At 40.9% G+C, this 17085-nt stretch overlaps 1 protein-coding gene across 4 annotated transcripts in view; it reads left to right on the top strand.

The window, feature by feature from the left end:
- chd6 (chromodomain helicase DNA binding protein 6) overlaps positions 1–8221 on the top strand; it is a 234949-nt gene extending 226728 nt beyond the window's left edge. For all 4 annotated transcript variants that reach the window (XM_048608166.1, XM_048608167.1, XM_048608165.1 and 1 more), the window contains 4 exons: positions 1563–1751; positions 2726–2866; positions 4185–4289; positions 5009–8221. In XM_048608166.1, the coding sequence (XP_048464123.1) occupies positions 1563–1751; positions 2726–2866; positions 4185–4289; positions 5009–5899 (1326 nt within the window). In that variant the 3' untranslated portion in view covers positions 5900–8221. The remainder of the gene's footprint in view (positions 1–1562; positions 1752–2725; positions 2867–4184; positions 4290–5008) is intronic.
- The last annotated feature ends 8864 nt before the right edge of the window (positions 8222–17085 follow it).

The raw sequence follows: 17085 nt of genomic DNA, 5'->3' as shown, positions 1-17085 counted from the left end.
AAAACAGAAGTGTGGGATTAAACATTTCCTAAGACAGGCGCAGTGGATTGAATTAAACAGCTCTTGTATTGTACATTACTTTGATTCTCTTAATAAGTCAGGGAACATTTGTGCTACACAAATACCAGGCACTTATCATCTTCAACAAAAGAAATCCAACCTTCCCCCCGCCCCCCCACCCCCCTCCCTTGACCATGTATGATGTATACTCTTAGCTGAAGTTCCTCATCCCTGGAGAATTATGGTAAATTTCCTGTCCCCCTTTTAAGACTTTTACATCTTTCCTGAACTTGGGAAATCCACAATGCAAGTGCGTTAAGTCTAATGTCGACTTATTCTGTTTATTTTTCTGACCTGCTTTCTCCAATATGAACGTTTGAGTAGTTCTGACATTAAGAAAAAGCTGTTTCCTTACTGGTGGATAGCGCTTATTATCGACCCCTTGTTTGGATGAGTGCAGCTCCATCAAGAAGCTGAACATCATCTAGGTATCAGCATCTGCTTGATTTGGCTCCCCCTACACCACTTCAACATTTACTCCCTCCACCATCAATGCCAAGTAGCAGCAGCATGTACCATCTATAAGATTCACAGCAGCAACTCACCAATGCTCCTTCAACAGCACTTTCTAAATCGGTGACCTATACCATCCAGAAGGTCAAGGGCAGCAGATACGTGGGAACACCACCACATTCCCCTCCAAGTCACTCACCATCCTGTCTTGGAAATATATCATTGATCCTTCACTGTCACTGGGTCAAAATCCTGGAACGCCCTCTCTAAAGGCATTGTGGATGTATCTAACCCCCATGGACTGCAGCACTTCAAGAAGGCAGCTCACCTTCAGCAAAGCCCACATGTCGCAAATGAATATTTGTTTATAAAAGCTCTTTCCACTCTCAGGAAGCTTAATAACCCAATGTCACACATTTAAGACAACTGTCATGGTCAGTTAATATGGTGGATTGTCCAACTTTTTTTTTAAACACAGCAAGTTGTTGTGACCTGGAATATACTGGTTGAAAGGAAGGTGGAAACATGTTCAATAATAATCTTGAAAAGTAGAAGTTAGTGGAATAACTCGGAGAATTTCATCAGCAACAACAAAGGAACAGGCCAGTTGGTCTAAGCTGGAGTCTATGCTCGAGCCTTCTCTCAACCCCTTTCATCTAAACCTTACAATATATCTTTCAGATCCTTTTTCTCCCTTATATTTCTCTAGCTCCCTTAAATGCCTCTATGCCATTGATCTGAGCCATTTTTTTAGTCACGTGACACCTTCTAACTACACTTTGGCTAAAGAAGTTTATCCTGAAGTACTGATTGGATTTATTGGTGACCCTCGTGTATTTATGGACCTAAATGTTGGGCTGTCTTATTATCTTCCTCTATTTTAGCCATAAGTGAAAGATTTAATCTATAAAGCTTGCAGTGCTATGGGAAAGAGCAGGGAGGTGGGACATTAAATAGCTCCTTCAAAGAGCCAGCACAGGCACGGTGGGGCGAGTGGCCTCCTCCTGTGCTGTATGATTCTATGATTAGGGATTTTCTTTTTAATGAAGGAGGTGGACGTGTCGAAGCAGCTTTTCTCTGGGGTGGCTCGCTCTGCCGACAGCATGTCCAACATGATGATTAAACTACCCCAAGGCAAGCAGCGACTGCCAACCGAGGAAGAGCAGAAAAACAAGAGTCTGATCGAGTGGCTGAGGCAACATCCCACCTACACTATGGATGTGTCTACCCTGGCTCCTGTAAGTATACTGTCAGTAACAGCATTTATATACTTGCAGGCTGAAAAGGATTGTTTTGTTTTGGTGGGTTTGATTCTGTTGGTGATGCAGACAGCTGGTAAAATTGCAGCTGCTGGATTACCGTTTGTGGCCTTTCATCCTGGACAAAGCAGCCTGCACCACATTCAAACACCCAGTCCTTCCACTGCCAGTGTGTACCATCCATTAGATGCACTGTAGCTATTCATCAAGACGACTTTGCAGCAAATCCAAAGCCCATGACTTCTACTACTTTGGCACTCAGTGGCAGCAGGCACATGGAAACATCCTCAGTTCCAGCTCCATCTCCAAGGCGAACATCACCCAAACTAGATACGAATCTTCTTTTCTCGCTGTTGCCAGAGCAAAATCCAGTTACGATGCAGTGGTCTGAGGATGGGATTACCTGAATATCTTGCATACTTGACACTTGCATGTGATATATCCCACTCGCTGTGGGAGAGCAGCTGTTGCCCCTGTAGCTGACAGCATCTTAAGAGAAGGGGAGGGGCGGTAACAAAAAATAACTGATCACTATATTTCACAGCCCTTCATTTAACAAAACATGCCAAGGCATTTTATAGGAAGAACAGGCACCAACCAAGAATTTTGGCCACTGAACCAATAAAGTGGTCAGGGGTAAGTTCTGAGAAAAAATTTGAAGGTGACGTAAGAGATAGCAAATCAAGGATTCAAACTGAGGCATTCTGGCTGAATGTTCTATTACAGAAGATGAAATAAAGGGAGAAAGTGAATGAAATAGAGCAGAGACAGGCAGATATTTATATGTGGTAGTGTTGTAGGCACAGAGATGAATGTGTGCAGTGCATCCAAACAGAGGCCCTTGCTGTTTGAGACATGTTTATTCAAAACTGCATAGTATCTTCTATCTGTCTCCCACAATCTTCTTCCATCCCTCCCTGCTCAACTGTCTGATCGTTGTGTTTCTCTAACAGAATTGTACAGCAATTTTACACGGCCTTTCAGAACGTCCCAAACAGAGGAGGCATCGGTGCAAGGATCCCAGTAAACTGGACATCAATACGCTGACCGGGGAGGAGAGAGTCCCTGTTGTTCATAAGGGGAGTGGAAGAAAGGTAAGATCGTGTTGGGCTAGAGGTGGGTATTCAACAGGATTCACCAGTTTGAATGGTTCCAAAGCTATGTAAAATGAAAATTAACTTTGATAGTTGGATCTGTAAATTTTAAAGCCATGATCTTCCTTGGGACGCGTGTTGGAGCATAAACACTGATGCCACAATGCAGGTGTCTTGCTGCCCTGCTTCGGTTCCCTTCCTGGACACTCTATCAAAGTGTGGAAGCAGTGCTATTTTACTGAGTCTCCAGGTGGAAAAATTGCAAATACATGCTAATGAAAGGACAGGAACAATTTCTTGATCTTCCATGAAGACTGGAAACCATTATGAAAAATGTTTTGAGTTTGTATTATTTGAATAAGACTTTTGTTCTTCTTGGATACCTTTTGCAGTGCTGTCATTGGCATATTCAGAAGTTTCCCATTCTCCTCAGTTGCATTAAGACATTAGCTATAGCTCTGTGGTATATTTCGCTACAGTTTAAGAATCCATATAATCCAGATGATACTTAAATACAGCACAGAGGGAGGGCAGTTCACCTCCACCTTCTCAAGGACAATCAAGGATAAGTGCTGGCCTAACCACCAATGTTCGAATCCTATGAGTGAATACAAAGGAAAGGCTGTTCTGTTGGAGTGCTCTCTTTCACATGAAATGTGAAAAAATCCATGCTGTTCATGGAAGAATAGTGACTGGTCAGTATTTCTTTCATAAGGCAGTAAAGTGATGTGTTCCGTGAAGCCAGCTTGACAGCCTTGCATATTGGAATATGCATAATAACTGTCAAGCTAGCCAGAGGAGTTTTGTAATAATATTACAGTATTTTTTGGAAAGGCGCAGAGCGTTTAAGTTACATTTCAATTAAAACATTATCTTTTGCTCAGTGGGTAAAACACACTCCCCTGAGTAAGAAAATTATGGTTCCACTCCAACAACTTGTACACGTATTCATGGCAGTCCTGAGGGATTGCTGCGCCATTGGAGGTGCCACGTTTTGGATGAAATGTTAATCCAGAGCGCCATTTATCTGTACAGATCATTGTAAAGGGTTCCAGCACGCTATTCAAAGCATTTTCTTCTGTATTCTGGGCCAATATTCATTGTTCAACCCCACCATCGTGGAAAAAGAGATTTACTAACCATTTGTTTCTTTTGGTGTTTGTGGAATTGTACTGTGCTTAAATCTAAAGTATCTAATAACAGTGATGATGGTTAAAAAATTATTAAGTACTTGTGGAGTGCTTTGGAACAATGTACTGAGGCTTATGCAAAAACAATTTATTTCTTAAAATCCTTCTGTTATGTTGTGGCTGTTCAGCTAGGAGGAGCTATGGCACCATTGATAAAGGAGCTGCCGAGGTGGCTCGATGCAAATCCGGAGTACGCTGTTGCACCAGAGTGGGCAGAAATTGTGAAGCATTCGGTAAGTGCTCACACTGTCTAGACACATTCCTGTCATCGATGCTTGTTTTGCTTTCATGCAGTAAGCTATTAAAAATTTAGGCGGTTTGCTCCTAATGCTCCTAACCCATTAGGAGCCAGGAGGTTTTAGATTTGACTCTAAAGAGTTAAATCCTCGAGATTGGAGTCACATTAAAGACTCTTAAAGCTGTTCCTTAGTCTAGAGATAGAATCAGTCAGGTGTTGGGAGTTTAGCCACAGGAATTCTGGAAAATGTATCACCATGGATATTCGGTGATGGGATTAGGCTTGTCCGACACACATTACCCAAGTTCAAATGTAAAAGATTGCCAACTGGGATAAGCGCTGTATTCGATCTTGCAAGTTGCTTTCATGGTCTGCCCATATATTTTAAAAAAAGAAGCCTTGAAACTATACGCTAGCGTGTGCCCAATCCCAATGGAAGGAATCACAGCAATATCACAAGATCATTTCAGACTCTTGTCTCTCCTCCAATGTTCCATTTGAATTGTGGCTGATTTGCATCTTGCCTCTATTTGGGCTTCATATTCCTTTAGATCCTTAATCCATCAAAAATCCACTCACTCAGTCTTAACAGGAAGAAAGTTACCATTAACTAAAACTTTGTTTTGGTGCCTCTGTGGATTGAGGCAGATCGCTTCTTAAACTTGTGTGATGCTGCTGCGTTTCCTTAAATCGCTCTTAATTGTGTCTCTTCAGGGCTTTCTGCCAGAGAGTAAGTTCAGCCGCATCCTGACTGAGCCTGTGGTGAAAGAGGCCGGTGGTAGAAAGAGGGGAAGAAGACCAAGGAGTGAAATGGCAAAAGCTGGGGGAGTTTTGACAGAGACAGCTACGGCAATGGGACCAATGTTCATGAATGGGCTCATTGCTGGGATGGACCTGGTGAGCCAGCAAAACCTCAGAAATATTCACAATCTTCAGCTGGCTGGGCTGATGGGATTCCCAGCTGGCTTTGCCGCCATTCCTTCTGGAGAGGATGGAAAGAGCAGTCTGAACATGTTGCCCATGATGCTCCCTGGAGTGGCTGGGATGTCTCACGTGTTTGGAGTTGGGGGGTTGTTGAACAACCCGTCGGTGGTGACAGGTACCAGCAGTTCGAGTACATCCACCTTGACAACGAGCTCTTTGTCAAAAGAGGATGTGGGCGGCGAACAGAAGGGTAATACTGCAGAGTCAACAAGACATGAGGAAGGTTCTTCAACAGGAGATAAACCTGGTCCAAGCTCACCTTTCCCTGACTCTGGTGAAGCCAGAATCACCACCAGCAATCCGTTGTCCTTCAACCCATTCCTGCTGCACAGCATGCCCGCTGGATTAATTTACCCATCTATGTTTCTTCCACATGGCATCGGTATGGCAATGCCTAGCTTTGCACAAGCTGGACACTCTGAAGCAGAAGGCACCGAGAGCCCAAAAAAGAAGAGGAAGAAAGCCAAGGAGGAGACTGCACGTGATGGGACTGAACCCAGCCCACAGCAAACAACTGCTGAAGAGAGCACAGGAAAATCGACAGACTCCACTGCCGTGCAGGACTGTTCTGGGCAGGAGACTGAAAAAGACTCTGTAGAGGATACCCAGAATGCTGAGTAGAATTTGTATTTGCTTTTAGGTCAAATCTAGGTTTTCTTGATTTCAAAATTTAAACCATGTTTATGATCCTTTCCCTCCTGCCTGGTCTCTTTTGCCCCCCCACCCCGTGCTGTGTGCGGCTTAGGAACATAAAGCGGTCACGTTAAATTCATCCATTGAGTTCATTTTTAATGTTATGTTCTTAATTGGGTAGCCACAATCTCCATAGCAGGAACTATAATTCAGTTTCTGTGTGGAGATTATGGTTGGCTGATCTTTGTGGGGGGAGAGAAAGGTGGGGAGGCCACAAATATGTTGGTTCTCCATACACCATCCAAAAATGTCATGCAAGGGGATTGGCAACAATGTATTCAATGCCTCTTGTTCTAGTTTTGTCAGTATTTCACCTCCCATTTTTTGAAAAACCGAGCAGGGGGATTCTGTCAGCTTAACCCTCATTGACTGGTGAGAAGGAGAGGGTTTGTGTGCTTGTCCTGCCTTTACACAGTACCAGTAGCCTGTTGGTGAGTGTGTTGTTAGGGGACACAATGTGGCTGTGCGGCACAGTTTAATAAACTCTAACAGGAGAGTGTATGTCATACAGTAACTGTTCCACTCTTAGTTTGTCAGAATAAATCAGAACTTCTGATATTGGGGATCGGGTAAATAAAAATGACAACGATGCCTCTTCAGGATTAATCCCTTTGAATGATTTGCAAATTAGGCTTCTAAAAGCTGCATAAAGCAAAGGTTTTGGAACAATTCCCAGTATTTTTGTTATGTCTCTGAGTTGCAAAACCAGTGGCCGTGCTTGATTCCTGAGATTGGACATAATATCACTAGCGCCCTCACAGTGCCACACATGGTCCAATATTTGTAACCCTGTGTCCGGGTCATTGTGCTATTTAAGTCACAGAAATGTCGAAATACTGGTCCCCTGATTTACAAAAGGTGAACTGATGCTGTGAAACTTGAGTTAAGATCCGATAGGGTTAGATTTCACTGGTATTAGTTGAAGAACACCAGTTATGAAACTGACTTTAGATGGTTACTGAATATGGCATCTTGTTTTGTTCACTGTCAATGTCAGTATTGGTACCAGTTCTATCCCTGTGTCTGATCATCAAACCCAATCTGCCAGCCACACTGTGCTGGCTGACTACATGTGCCACAGGTTTCATCTTGCTTTTCTCTCACCCTACTTAAAAATAATCTGTACTAATTTTAATCCTTCCAAATTTATAGGGCAGCATTTTAGAATTCAAAGCCTTAGCTTCTCAGAATGTGATGGTTAAAAATAAGTGAAGTATTGGGACATTAGTTTCCCTGTAGTGAGAGGGGAGAAGATTCTGATTCCTACTGTAGTTATTTTGTGTAATCATAAAGTTAAGTGCACGCAGTAGGTTTGTGGAAGATGAGCTTTTCCTGTTACAGTATAACACTTAATTTTTGAGGATTCTAATTTTGTTTTTATGAAGGCTTGGGAGACAAGACAGAATTATAATCTCCAGAAAGACTTCTTTCCATTCTTTTAGCATTTAGTTTAGTTAAAATTTAGTGAACTGTATCAATAAATTGTTTTATAAAAGAAATGTTTTAAAAGAGGGTCACCATGGACCAATGTGCTTGATCATTCATCCTGAATTCATATCCTTGCCCAGTTCACTACCAGTTGGTCCATTGTTCCAAGGTGGGTGGCAGTGTAAGTACAGCCTGTTAGCTTTGATAGGACACTCTACCAAGTAACGTTGACAATGGCTCATGCATCACATTAGTTATTACTTGACAAATTGCCCCATTTTCACCCCACCCTCAATGTTTGCTAAAAAGATGCCAGATTGCAGAGTAAAAGTGGCAGATTAACAAGTAAGGAGACCCTGTGTAGAAGTATCATAGTGGCAGTTTGTATTGAATTAAGTTTTTAACTCACCCAGCTCCTTTCCCCTTGCCCTTCCCTTACATTTTCCTTAACAGTTTTGACAATACCAGCAGACTGACGCAGCAGGTGAACACTGTAACTTCAGTTAAACCAAGTGAAGTCCCCTGGAGCTGAGTATCACATCAGGTCCTGACTGAACTTAAATATGAAGCTTTTAGTTGATTGTTTATTTCCAAAGGGAATATCAAGTTGCGAAGTATTCACAAAGTTTACTGTCCACTGAAGTTTTTTTAAAATAAGTGTGATTTTCATTTTCTTTACTGTTACAACCTTACGTAAGTTGTGGATTTGTACCAAGGTCCAAATGTTGAGTCATATTTCGTTATTGCATTATTTATTCATCTGTTGTATGTCAATGTGTTTTTTTATTATATATAATAATTATTCTGAATCACTAACTAAAACATCCTGGCTCTCTTTTGTTTTTAAATCTTGAAGACGAGCAAATGGTTTCTGAATTTTGCATGGCAAATTCATCTAAAGCTTATATTTAATAATTTTCCAAAAAAAATCTAAAAAGCTTATTTTTAATAATTTCCAAATCTTTTATGAATGAGCTTTTGTCCCAATAGGTACAATGTTTATTGAGATGGTGTCCCATCTGTTTGTCTGCACTGAGTTGGAGTCATAGAGATGGAAACAGACCCTTTGGTCCGACCAGTCCACACTGAACATGTTCATAAACTAAACTAGTCCCATCTGCCTGCTCCTGGCCTATATCCCTCTAAACCTTTCCTATTCATGTACTTGTCCAAAATTCTTTTAAACATTGTAGCTGTATCTTCATCCACCACCTCGTTCGGCAATTCATTCCACACACTGACTTACTGTCTGTTAAAAAAAAAAAAAAGTTGTCTCTCATGTCCTTTCCAAATCTTTCTCCTCTCGCTGTAAAAATATGGCCCCTAGTTTTGAACTCCCCCACCTTAGGGAAAAGACTTTTGCTATTCACCTTATCTGTGCCCCCCCATGACCCTAATAAACCTCAGTAAGGTCACCCCTCAACCTCCTACACTACAGTGAAAAATGTCTCAGGCTATCCAGCCTTTCTTTATAACTCAAACCGTCCTGGTAAATCTTTTCTGAACCCTCCACTGTTTAATAATATACTTCCTACAGCAGGGTGACCAGAACTGCCCTCAGTGCTCCAGAAGAAGCCTCACCATGTCCTGTACAACCTCAGCATGAAGTCCCGATTCCTATACTCAAAGGTCTGAACAATGAAGGCAAGTGTGCTAAATACCTTAACCACCCTGCTTGCCAGTGGCGTGAGTTCTGATAACCTGGGATTATTTTCTGAGAATAAAACTGTGACTGTATACCAGGTTGCCCATAGTTTGTTATAAAGGTCAGCATTCAACATGAATTGCCCCGGATACAGCAAAGATTTCTATTTGGTTACGTTATGGCTATTTCATTATTGTCAAAATGAATCTGATATGCCTTTGAATCTGGTGAAATGTTCCAAAAATGTCACTGAGGAATAGTGGTAGAGGAGCAAACTTCCAGGCATCAGACTTCAGGTGGCATTACTATATTCGCTGAATTTCCCCACCAACCCCAGCTCTGTGTGTGTGTGTTTTGTTTATGTATACATGTAAAACATTTTTATACATACACACACATCCACACATATTCACACACATTCTCTCTCTCTCTCTCTCTCTCTCTGTCTGTGTCTGCTGCACCTCCCCCCGCAAAACAAAACATTCTCCCTCTTTCTTCACCCAGCACCACATTGGAGCCTGCTACCCTCTTGTCCATCTGTTAATCACGGACCTTGCATCTACTTTTCCCCCATTTTGGATTATATTTTTGAAAACGACCTGCCAGTACCTGGCAAGTTATACCAAGCAAAGTAAAAGAAATGTAATCTGTCACAATAGAGAAAATGTGGACCCCACCGACCACATAACACTTAATATTGCTCAATCGTCATGGACAGAAGCAAACCATCCTTACATTAGTTAATGTCTTTAAATATGTTTGGCATGAGTTTGGACTCCTTGAGACCCATCTTGACAGTAAAGTTAAACAATGTTTTATAGTTGGCAGTAATGGGCTTTGTGGCATGATGAAATGTCAGTTCTGGGATAATGCTATTGGATGAGGCCCTGTTAAAAAGTAATACTTTTTTCAGTACTGTGCATGTTTGGCTATTGTGGGGTTTGTTCTCAAGGAGGTGCAGGTTTACACTACGACCCTGTCTGGCAAATTTCAAGTGATGGTATATGGCAGCATGAGGACTTATGATTAATGCCCTCAGTTCCTGATCTAAGGGGCTGACATCTTCCTGTTCAGAAATGTCAAGGTATGCATTTTTTTAAATTCATTCACAGTGGGACTCCATTGAGGGCATTACTGGCCGAAGGACAGTCAAAAGTATGGAGTCACATGTAGGCCAGACCAGATAAGGATGGCAGTTTCCTTCCCTAAAGGACCCAGATGGGTTTTTTCTGACAATCAACTCATGGTCATCATTAGACTGTTAATTCCAGACTTTTTATTGAATTCAAATTCCACCATCTGCCATGGCGGGATTCGAACCTGGGTCCCCAGATTATTACCCAGGTATCTGGATTAACAGTCCAGCAAAAATACAACTAAGACTGTCTCCTTCCCAGTTATTTGTTTGGTCACTATTTTGCACCATGTAGCAGCTTGCAGAAGTGTTCTATGAAAGGTCTTGGAGTTTTAAAAAAACCTTTTGCACTTATAGAATAGGAAGGAAATGCCAACATTAGTTACTGTTGTTTACAAAAGATCAAAACAATTTGACTATTATTTTGTTTCCCTATTGTTGTAAGCTGCTTCGAACAACAAAGGTCAGTGACTGGATGAAACAGTCTGTAACAGGAATATAAGTGATAGCGAAAATCCATTTGTCTCATTCCAGCAATTTCTTTATTTATTCCACTACAGTGCTGTGGAAGTGATGTTTCAGATTAAGTATTACACTGAGTCCCATATTTCTCTTCAGATGGATGCAGCAGATTCCATGAGGCTATTTGAAGACAATAACCAGGAGAAACCCCCGAGTGTCCTGGCCAATATCCATCATTAAAACAGTATCACTTTATAAAGAAAATATGTGGGATCTTTTGCTCAAATTCACAATTGTTTTCCTCTAATTTTTTCTTACATGTCAAGCATTTTAGAAATTAGGTTATAGCTGCACCTTATATATGAAAGTTCTTTTCTCCTCCAAACAGTTGCCTACCTAATTACAAGGTTGTCTCCAATTCAGTCAGAGATAGTAAAAACTGCTGATGCTGGAGCCAGGGACAACACAGTGTGAAGCTGGAGGAACACAGCAGGCCAAGCAGCATCAGAGGAGCAGGAAAGCTGACGTTTCGGGTCGGGACCCTTCCTGGCCTGCTGTGTTCCTCCAGCTCCACAATGTGTTGTCTCCAATTCAGTGTGCTTTAATATTGTTTGCTAATCTGCAGAATACAGCCTTGTCAGGTGTCTTCTGAAATGTTATATAGATAGCATTTCCAGCTAGATTAGTGAAATCTGGTCTGTCCTTCTCAAATCCATGCACACTGTCTCTGTTCAGCTTTGAAAAGATAGAGAAAGAAATACTTGCCTTTTGATAATACCTTTCACAACTTTGTGATGCCCCAAAGTATATTTACACCAAGTACTTTTGAAATGTAGTCACAGTTGAAATACAGCAGCCAATTTGCACACAGTAAGATTCCACAAAGCAGTATGATAATGACTAGGTAATCTGTTTTCATGATGTTGATTGAAGGGAAAAATATTGGTCAGGGCTTTGAGAAAACTCCCCTGTTCTTCACATAGTGTCATGCAATCTTTTGCATCTGCCTGACAGAGCAGATAACACCTCTATTTAACATCTCATCAGAAAAGACAGCACCCTCTGATGACACTGTGCTGTTGCAGTACTTCACTAGAGTGTCAGCTTAGATTTTTTTAATGCTCATGTCCCTAGAATGGAACTTCAACCCACACCATTTTAAATCGGGTAAAAATTATGCCACCTCAGCCACAGCTTATATTCCAGTATCTTTCTTACAGTTGACAATAAACTGCCTGGTCTCTGGTTATTTGGCATGCCCTTTTAAAATAATAATTTATCAATTCAAAGGTATTATTCCTGAATCTGGAACATTTGCATTCTCTGTTCTTTTTTTAATACTCAGGGGTTAAAAGACATCATGCCTAGAGATTGGTGTGCCTTAAGTCCCATTATGTATTACATTATCTTTTATTCACCACGTTCCTCCTTTTGACTTGTTTTTGGGTTCCCTTGTGCCACTGGTACTTTTTCTTGGTCCTCCATTACGAAATGGGATATTAAGCATTGATTTAACGTGTCTCGTGTTTCCTATTATTCACTGCAATCTGGCTGATCTCAGTGGACTCTGATTTCCCCTTGTTAATAAATTGATTAAAAACTGTCTTTGCAAGTTTCTTTTTGATAATCTTTATGTGAACCTCATTTTGTTTACATCCCTCTGTTACTTTTTGTAGTTTTGTTGGATGTCCAACTTTCATTTTGTTAGCCCTCCTCATCTCACTTGGTGTCCATAACCACGTAAGTGGATCTTTTGGCTTTTAGAGGATCATACAGAATACTTTGAAACTTTCTGCAGTTGGTCCCCTGCCAAAAAGCTTGGCTTAAAGCTTTTCAGCATGCTCTTGTATCAAGTGTCAGCCATGGATTATTTGGTAGCATGTTTGTATCTCAGTCAGAAGGTTGTCAGTGTAAGTTGTGGAGGTGCACTTAAATCAAGGCTGATACTTCAGTACAGTATGGAGGGAGTACTGTGCTGTCAGAGGAGCTATCATTTGAATGAGACATAAACTGAAGTTCCATCTGACTGATGCAGTAAGCCCCTTGGCAGTATTTCAAAGAGCAGGGGAATTCATAGAATCCCTACAGTGTGGGCGTAGCCATTCAACCCATCGAGTCCACACTGACACGCCAAAGAGCATCCCACCCAGATGCACCCTCTACCCTCTCCCTGTAATCCCCCATTTCCCATGGCTGACCCACCCAGCCTGCACATCCCTGGAAAATAGGAGCAATTTAGCATGGCCAATCCACCTAACCTGCGCATCTTTGGACTGTGGGAGGAAACCGGAGCACCTGGAGGAAACCCACGCAGACACCGGGAGAGTGTGCAAACTCCACACGGTCAATCGCCCAAGGTTAGAATCAAACCCGAGTCCTTGGGCACAGTGAGACAGCAGTGCTAACCACTGAGCCACTGTGCTGCCAAAGTTATTCCTGACCAGTATTTATCCCACGTTCTTCTTCACTAGAAAACAGAAAATCCAGTCATCATCATGTTGCTTTTTGTGGGAGTATATGCTGTGTGCATATTCATTGCTGTGTTACCTACATTGCGATAGTAACTACACTTCAAAACTTATTTCATTGGCTGTGAACTGCTTTCGTTGTGAAAGTCACGACATGAATGGAAGTTTTGTTTTAATATCACCAATAAATTATTTTGATTGAAATACCTTTATTGATTGTGATAATGTCCTCTAAATTTCACTGTCTTAGTTTCTGAACTAAATAGTATTTAGTGCTAATGTCAGACCTTTGATACCTCTCCTATATTCCTGTTATTGCCAGCAATACAACCCAGTTGCTTGTTATGGGCTTTCTCTTTTGTTAGTGTCCAGTTTAGTTGCACCGAGTGGTGTAATTTTGGAGAATGTTGGCAGCATGTTTTACTCACACCAGCATCAGGTCTGGAAAAGTAGAGCTAATGGCGCTTCAAACATAGCAGGTTAGTTTAGCTTTCAGGTCCTAGTGAAATTCCAAAGAATGGGCCCACTAATCAGGAGGCATTTTGATGAAAAGTTATGTAATCAATTGTGGTACAGAGGGAGGCCATTTAGCCTGATAGGTACATGCCAGTTCCTTGTGGAACAATCAATCAGTCCTATAACCCTCTTGTTCCTCATATCCTACAAGTTTATTTTCTTCAAATACTCTTCTAATATTCTTCTCTTTTTTGCATTGATTGTTTCTATATTCACCAATGTGTTCTAAATCATTACCACATGCTGCATTTAAAAAAAATTCTTCCACCCATTACCTCTTTCTCTCTTGCCCAAAAATATAAATGTCTGTCAACTAGACCTTGAGGCATCAGGTATTAGAAAATGTTTTTCCCTACCTGTGTAATTTAGGTTTGTAAGGAGTCAGTTAGCTCATTTGGCTGGATGACTGGTCGTGAGGCAGTGTGATGCCAACAGTGTGGGTTCAATTCCTGCACCAGCTGAGATTACCATTAAGGACTCTCCTCCAACTCTCTCCTCGCCTGATTGTCTGGTTAACCACCACCAGATGTCTCTGTCGAATGAGAGAGCAGCCCTATGATTTGGTGACTTTATCTCACTATTATTTAATTTTGTAACCGCTGTCCAATCTCCCTTCAATATCCTTTGCTCCAAGGAGAACAACTCCAGCCTTTCCAACCAAGCTGTGTAACTAAACCCCCATCCTGATATATTCCAGTAAGTCTCCTCAGCATGTAACCTCTAGGGGAGGCGAAGGCCTAGTAGTATTATCGCTGGACTGTTAATCCGGCCAGATAATGTTCTGGGAACCCAAGTTCGAATTCTGCCACAGTAGATAGTGGAATTTGAAATCAATAAAAACCTGGAATTAAGAGTCTAATGATGACCATGAAAGCATTGTTGCTTGTTGGGGAAAACCCATCTGGTTCACTAATGTCCTTTAGGGAAGGAAACTGCAATCCTTACCAGGTCTGACCTACATGTGACTCCAGACCCACGGCAATGTGGTTGACTGTCAATGGCCCTCTGGGCAATAAATGCTGCCATCCTATGAATAAATAAAAAAAAAAATTACCTCAAGGATCCTCATGCACTAATAAAAATATTGTGACTAGAGCTGCACACAGTATTCTAGTTGTAGCCTAACCAGAGCTCTGTATAGTTTCAGGGTATCAATCTTTTTTATTTGCTATTTCTCTATTTATGAAGTCCAGCATCCCATATGTTTTGCTTTCAACACATGCTGCCAGTTTCAAAGATCAGTGTACACTGCCTGTCGCTATCCTTACTGCCAAAATGTATCAATTCTCACTTGTCTGTATTCTATCTAACTTGACTGCTTATTCTGCTAGCCTATTTCTGTGCTATTGCATGTAATGCACACATCATCCTCACTGCTGCTCCAAGTTTAGTGTCATTAGTAGCATTTTTAAGTTTTACTCTGTATTCCAAGATTCAAGTCATTTCTATAAAGCAAAAAAGTGAACTGACCACTGACCCTCGGGGAACATCATTGTCTGTCTACCACCTGTGATAACTCTTGTTTCCTGTCCTTGAGCCAATGTGCAATACTGGTGTTACAAGACCATTAGGATGGAGTTTTTTTGTTGCTAAAAAGCAAATCGTGTGGTTCTTGATGTCAATTTGGCTTTAGGCGCAAAGGATAGCGACACGTCCAATCTCAATCACCCAGCATAATGAAGGCAAATAAGGCTCAATTTGCTTTTGAGTAGCTTTTTTGGTTTGAGCAGACCAACAGATGGGAGTTAAGTCTCTTTATAACATAATAACTCGTCTGCAAAGTGCCCTATGCAGACTTTGCATTTCCTGCTACAAGACTCTCAACACTAAAAGCTTTGCAAAGAGGAGAAACAGTGAAAACTCTCAAACCATTCCTGCTTGTAGACAATTAGCCCTTTAATTATTTGTGTGTAATGATGAGTGCATCTTGTGTTTTTTTTAAATAAACAATGAATCTTGAGGATTTGATGCAGATGAACGCAACACAGGGAGCCACTTTGATGTGTCAACCCTGAAGTCCTTTTACTTGAAACTAGCAGAAATCTTTCATAAAATCAATTGTATGAAATCAGATCCATGTTGAAAGAGCACTTTTAAAAGTGTCATGCAATTGCAATTAATCTCTAAATTAGTCCCCTGATATCAACTTTCTTTTTGCTCTTTATTGACTAAAAGCTGATAAAAATTAAGTACCCGGTAACAGAATCGAGGAGGTTGAACACGTCAATAAGCAGAACCTGACCAGGGTGAATAAATTGTAGTCTTTTAAAGCTGTTTGTGTAACATGAGGTTACATTTAACCACAAGGCAAGCTGTACATTATGGGTAAACGAGCACAAATTGAGAGCAGTAAGAGATGGGCTACATATCACATGGTCAAACCTTTTGTAAATATACAAATATACTTGACACTATTTAAAATGCTGAGGGACTCTAGAGAATTATAGCAATAAATTAGAGAACTGTTATGTGTTGTATAAAGAAATTGTGAAGTATATTTCTGTTCCTCTGTTCATTTCAGTTAGCTTTGTTTTATACTGAGGCCACCATAGAATAATGAGTAAAAAAAATTAACTTTAGAACTGCTTAGATACTGAACGCTCTGTTACACAATGGCAGTGGAAAGTGAAACTAGACTGTGTGTAGTTTCTTCTATTTATCCTTTAATTTGTTGAGTTTTACTTTTTTATGGTATACCTTTTGTGTAATTTATATATAGGTGTACAGACTATACAGGTCACTGAGAGCAGTTTCACTTTGAGAGACGTTTTTAGTTTGTATCAATTTTATTTGGATCAAATAGCAACATTAAAAGACGAGACCTATGTAGACAGACCCATTTAATCACAGATTGTAGATGTTTAGTGTTCATGAAAGGTTTGTGTGTTCTTGTTACCTTGTGCTAACAAAACCCAGAAATAGCTGGGAGAATCACAGTTTCTAATTGCACCCAATTATTAATGCAAGATGTGAAGCTGGAATGTAAATCTTCAGCCATTTTAAAAGCATTGAATATTGAACTGGAGTCCAAAATACTTATGGACGGAATTGCCCAGAAAATGTGTTTTTAAAACATACCTGCTTCACCTCTTTCCATCTGACTGAGGTAGTATTTACACTTTGAGTCTCGGTGACACACGGGTGTTCTATCTACCAAACGCTAACTGTGAAGTGGCAATGGATTTGGTTATCCAACACCCCTACACTTTGATTTCTAACAGTGATTTCTGTTTTCATTTCTCCTCTTCTGCACCACTAAAGTAGTTTTCCATCCTACATGGTGGAAGAGGCATTGCTTCACCAGTGAATGCTAAGGGGGTCCTGCAGATCATACGGGCGAGTAACAGCATCATGATGTAGTTTGTTTATGATTGGATATTCCATTTAGTATTTTTTTTCCCCAGTAAAGCATTTCCAGTAGCCTGGCTTTAGGTACAAACTGTTCGGTGATGATTCAAGC

Source organism: Rhincodon typus, chromosome 19 (assembly GCF_021869965.1).
Source record: "Rhincodon typus isolate 14 chromosome 19, sRhiTyp1.1, whole genome shotgun sequence".
Classification (NCBI taxonomy): Eukaryota; Metazoa; Chordata; class Chondrichthyes; order Orectolobiformes; family Rhincodontidae; genus Rhincodon; species Rhincodon typus.
This window is presented reverse-complemented; position numbering and strand designations above follow the sequence as displayed.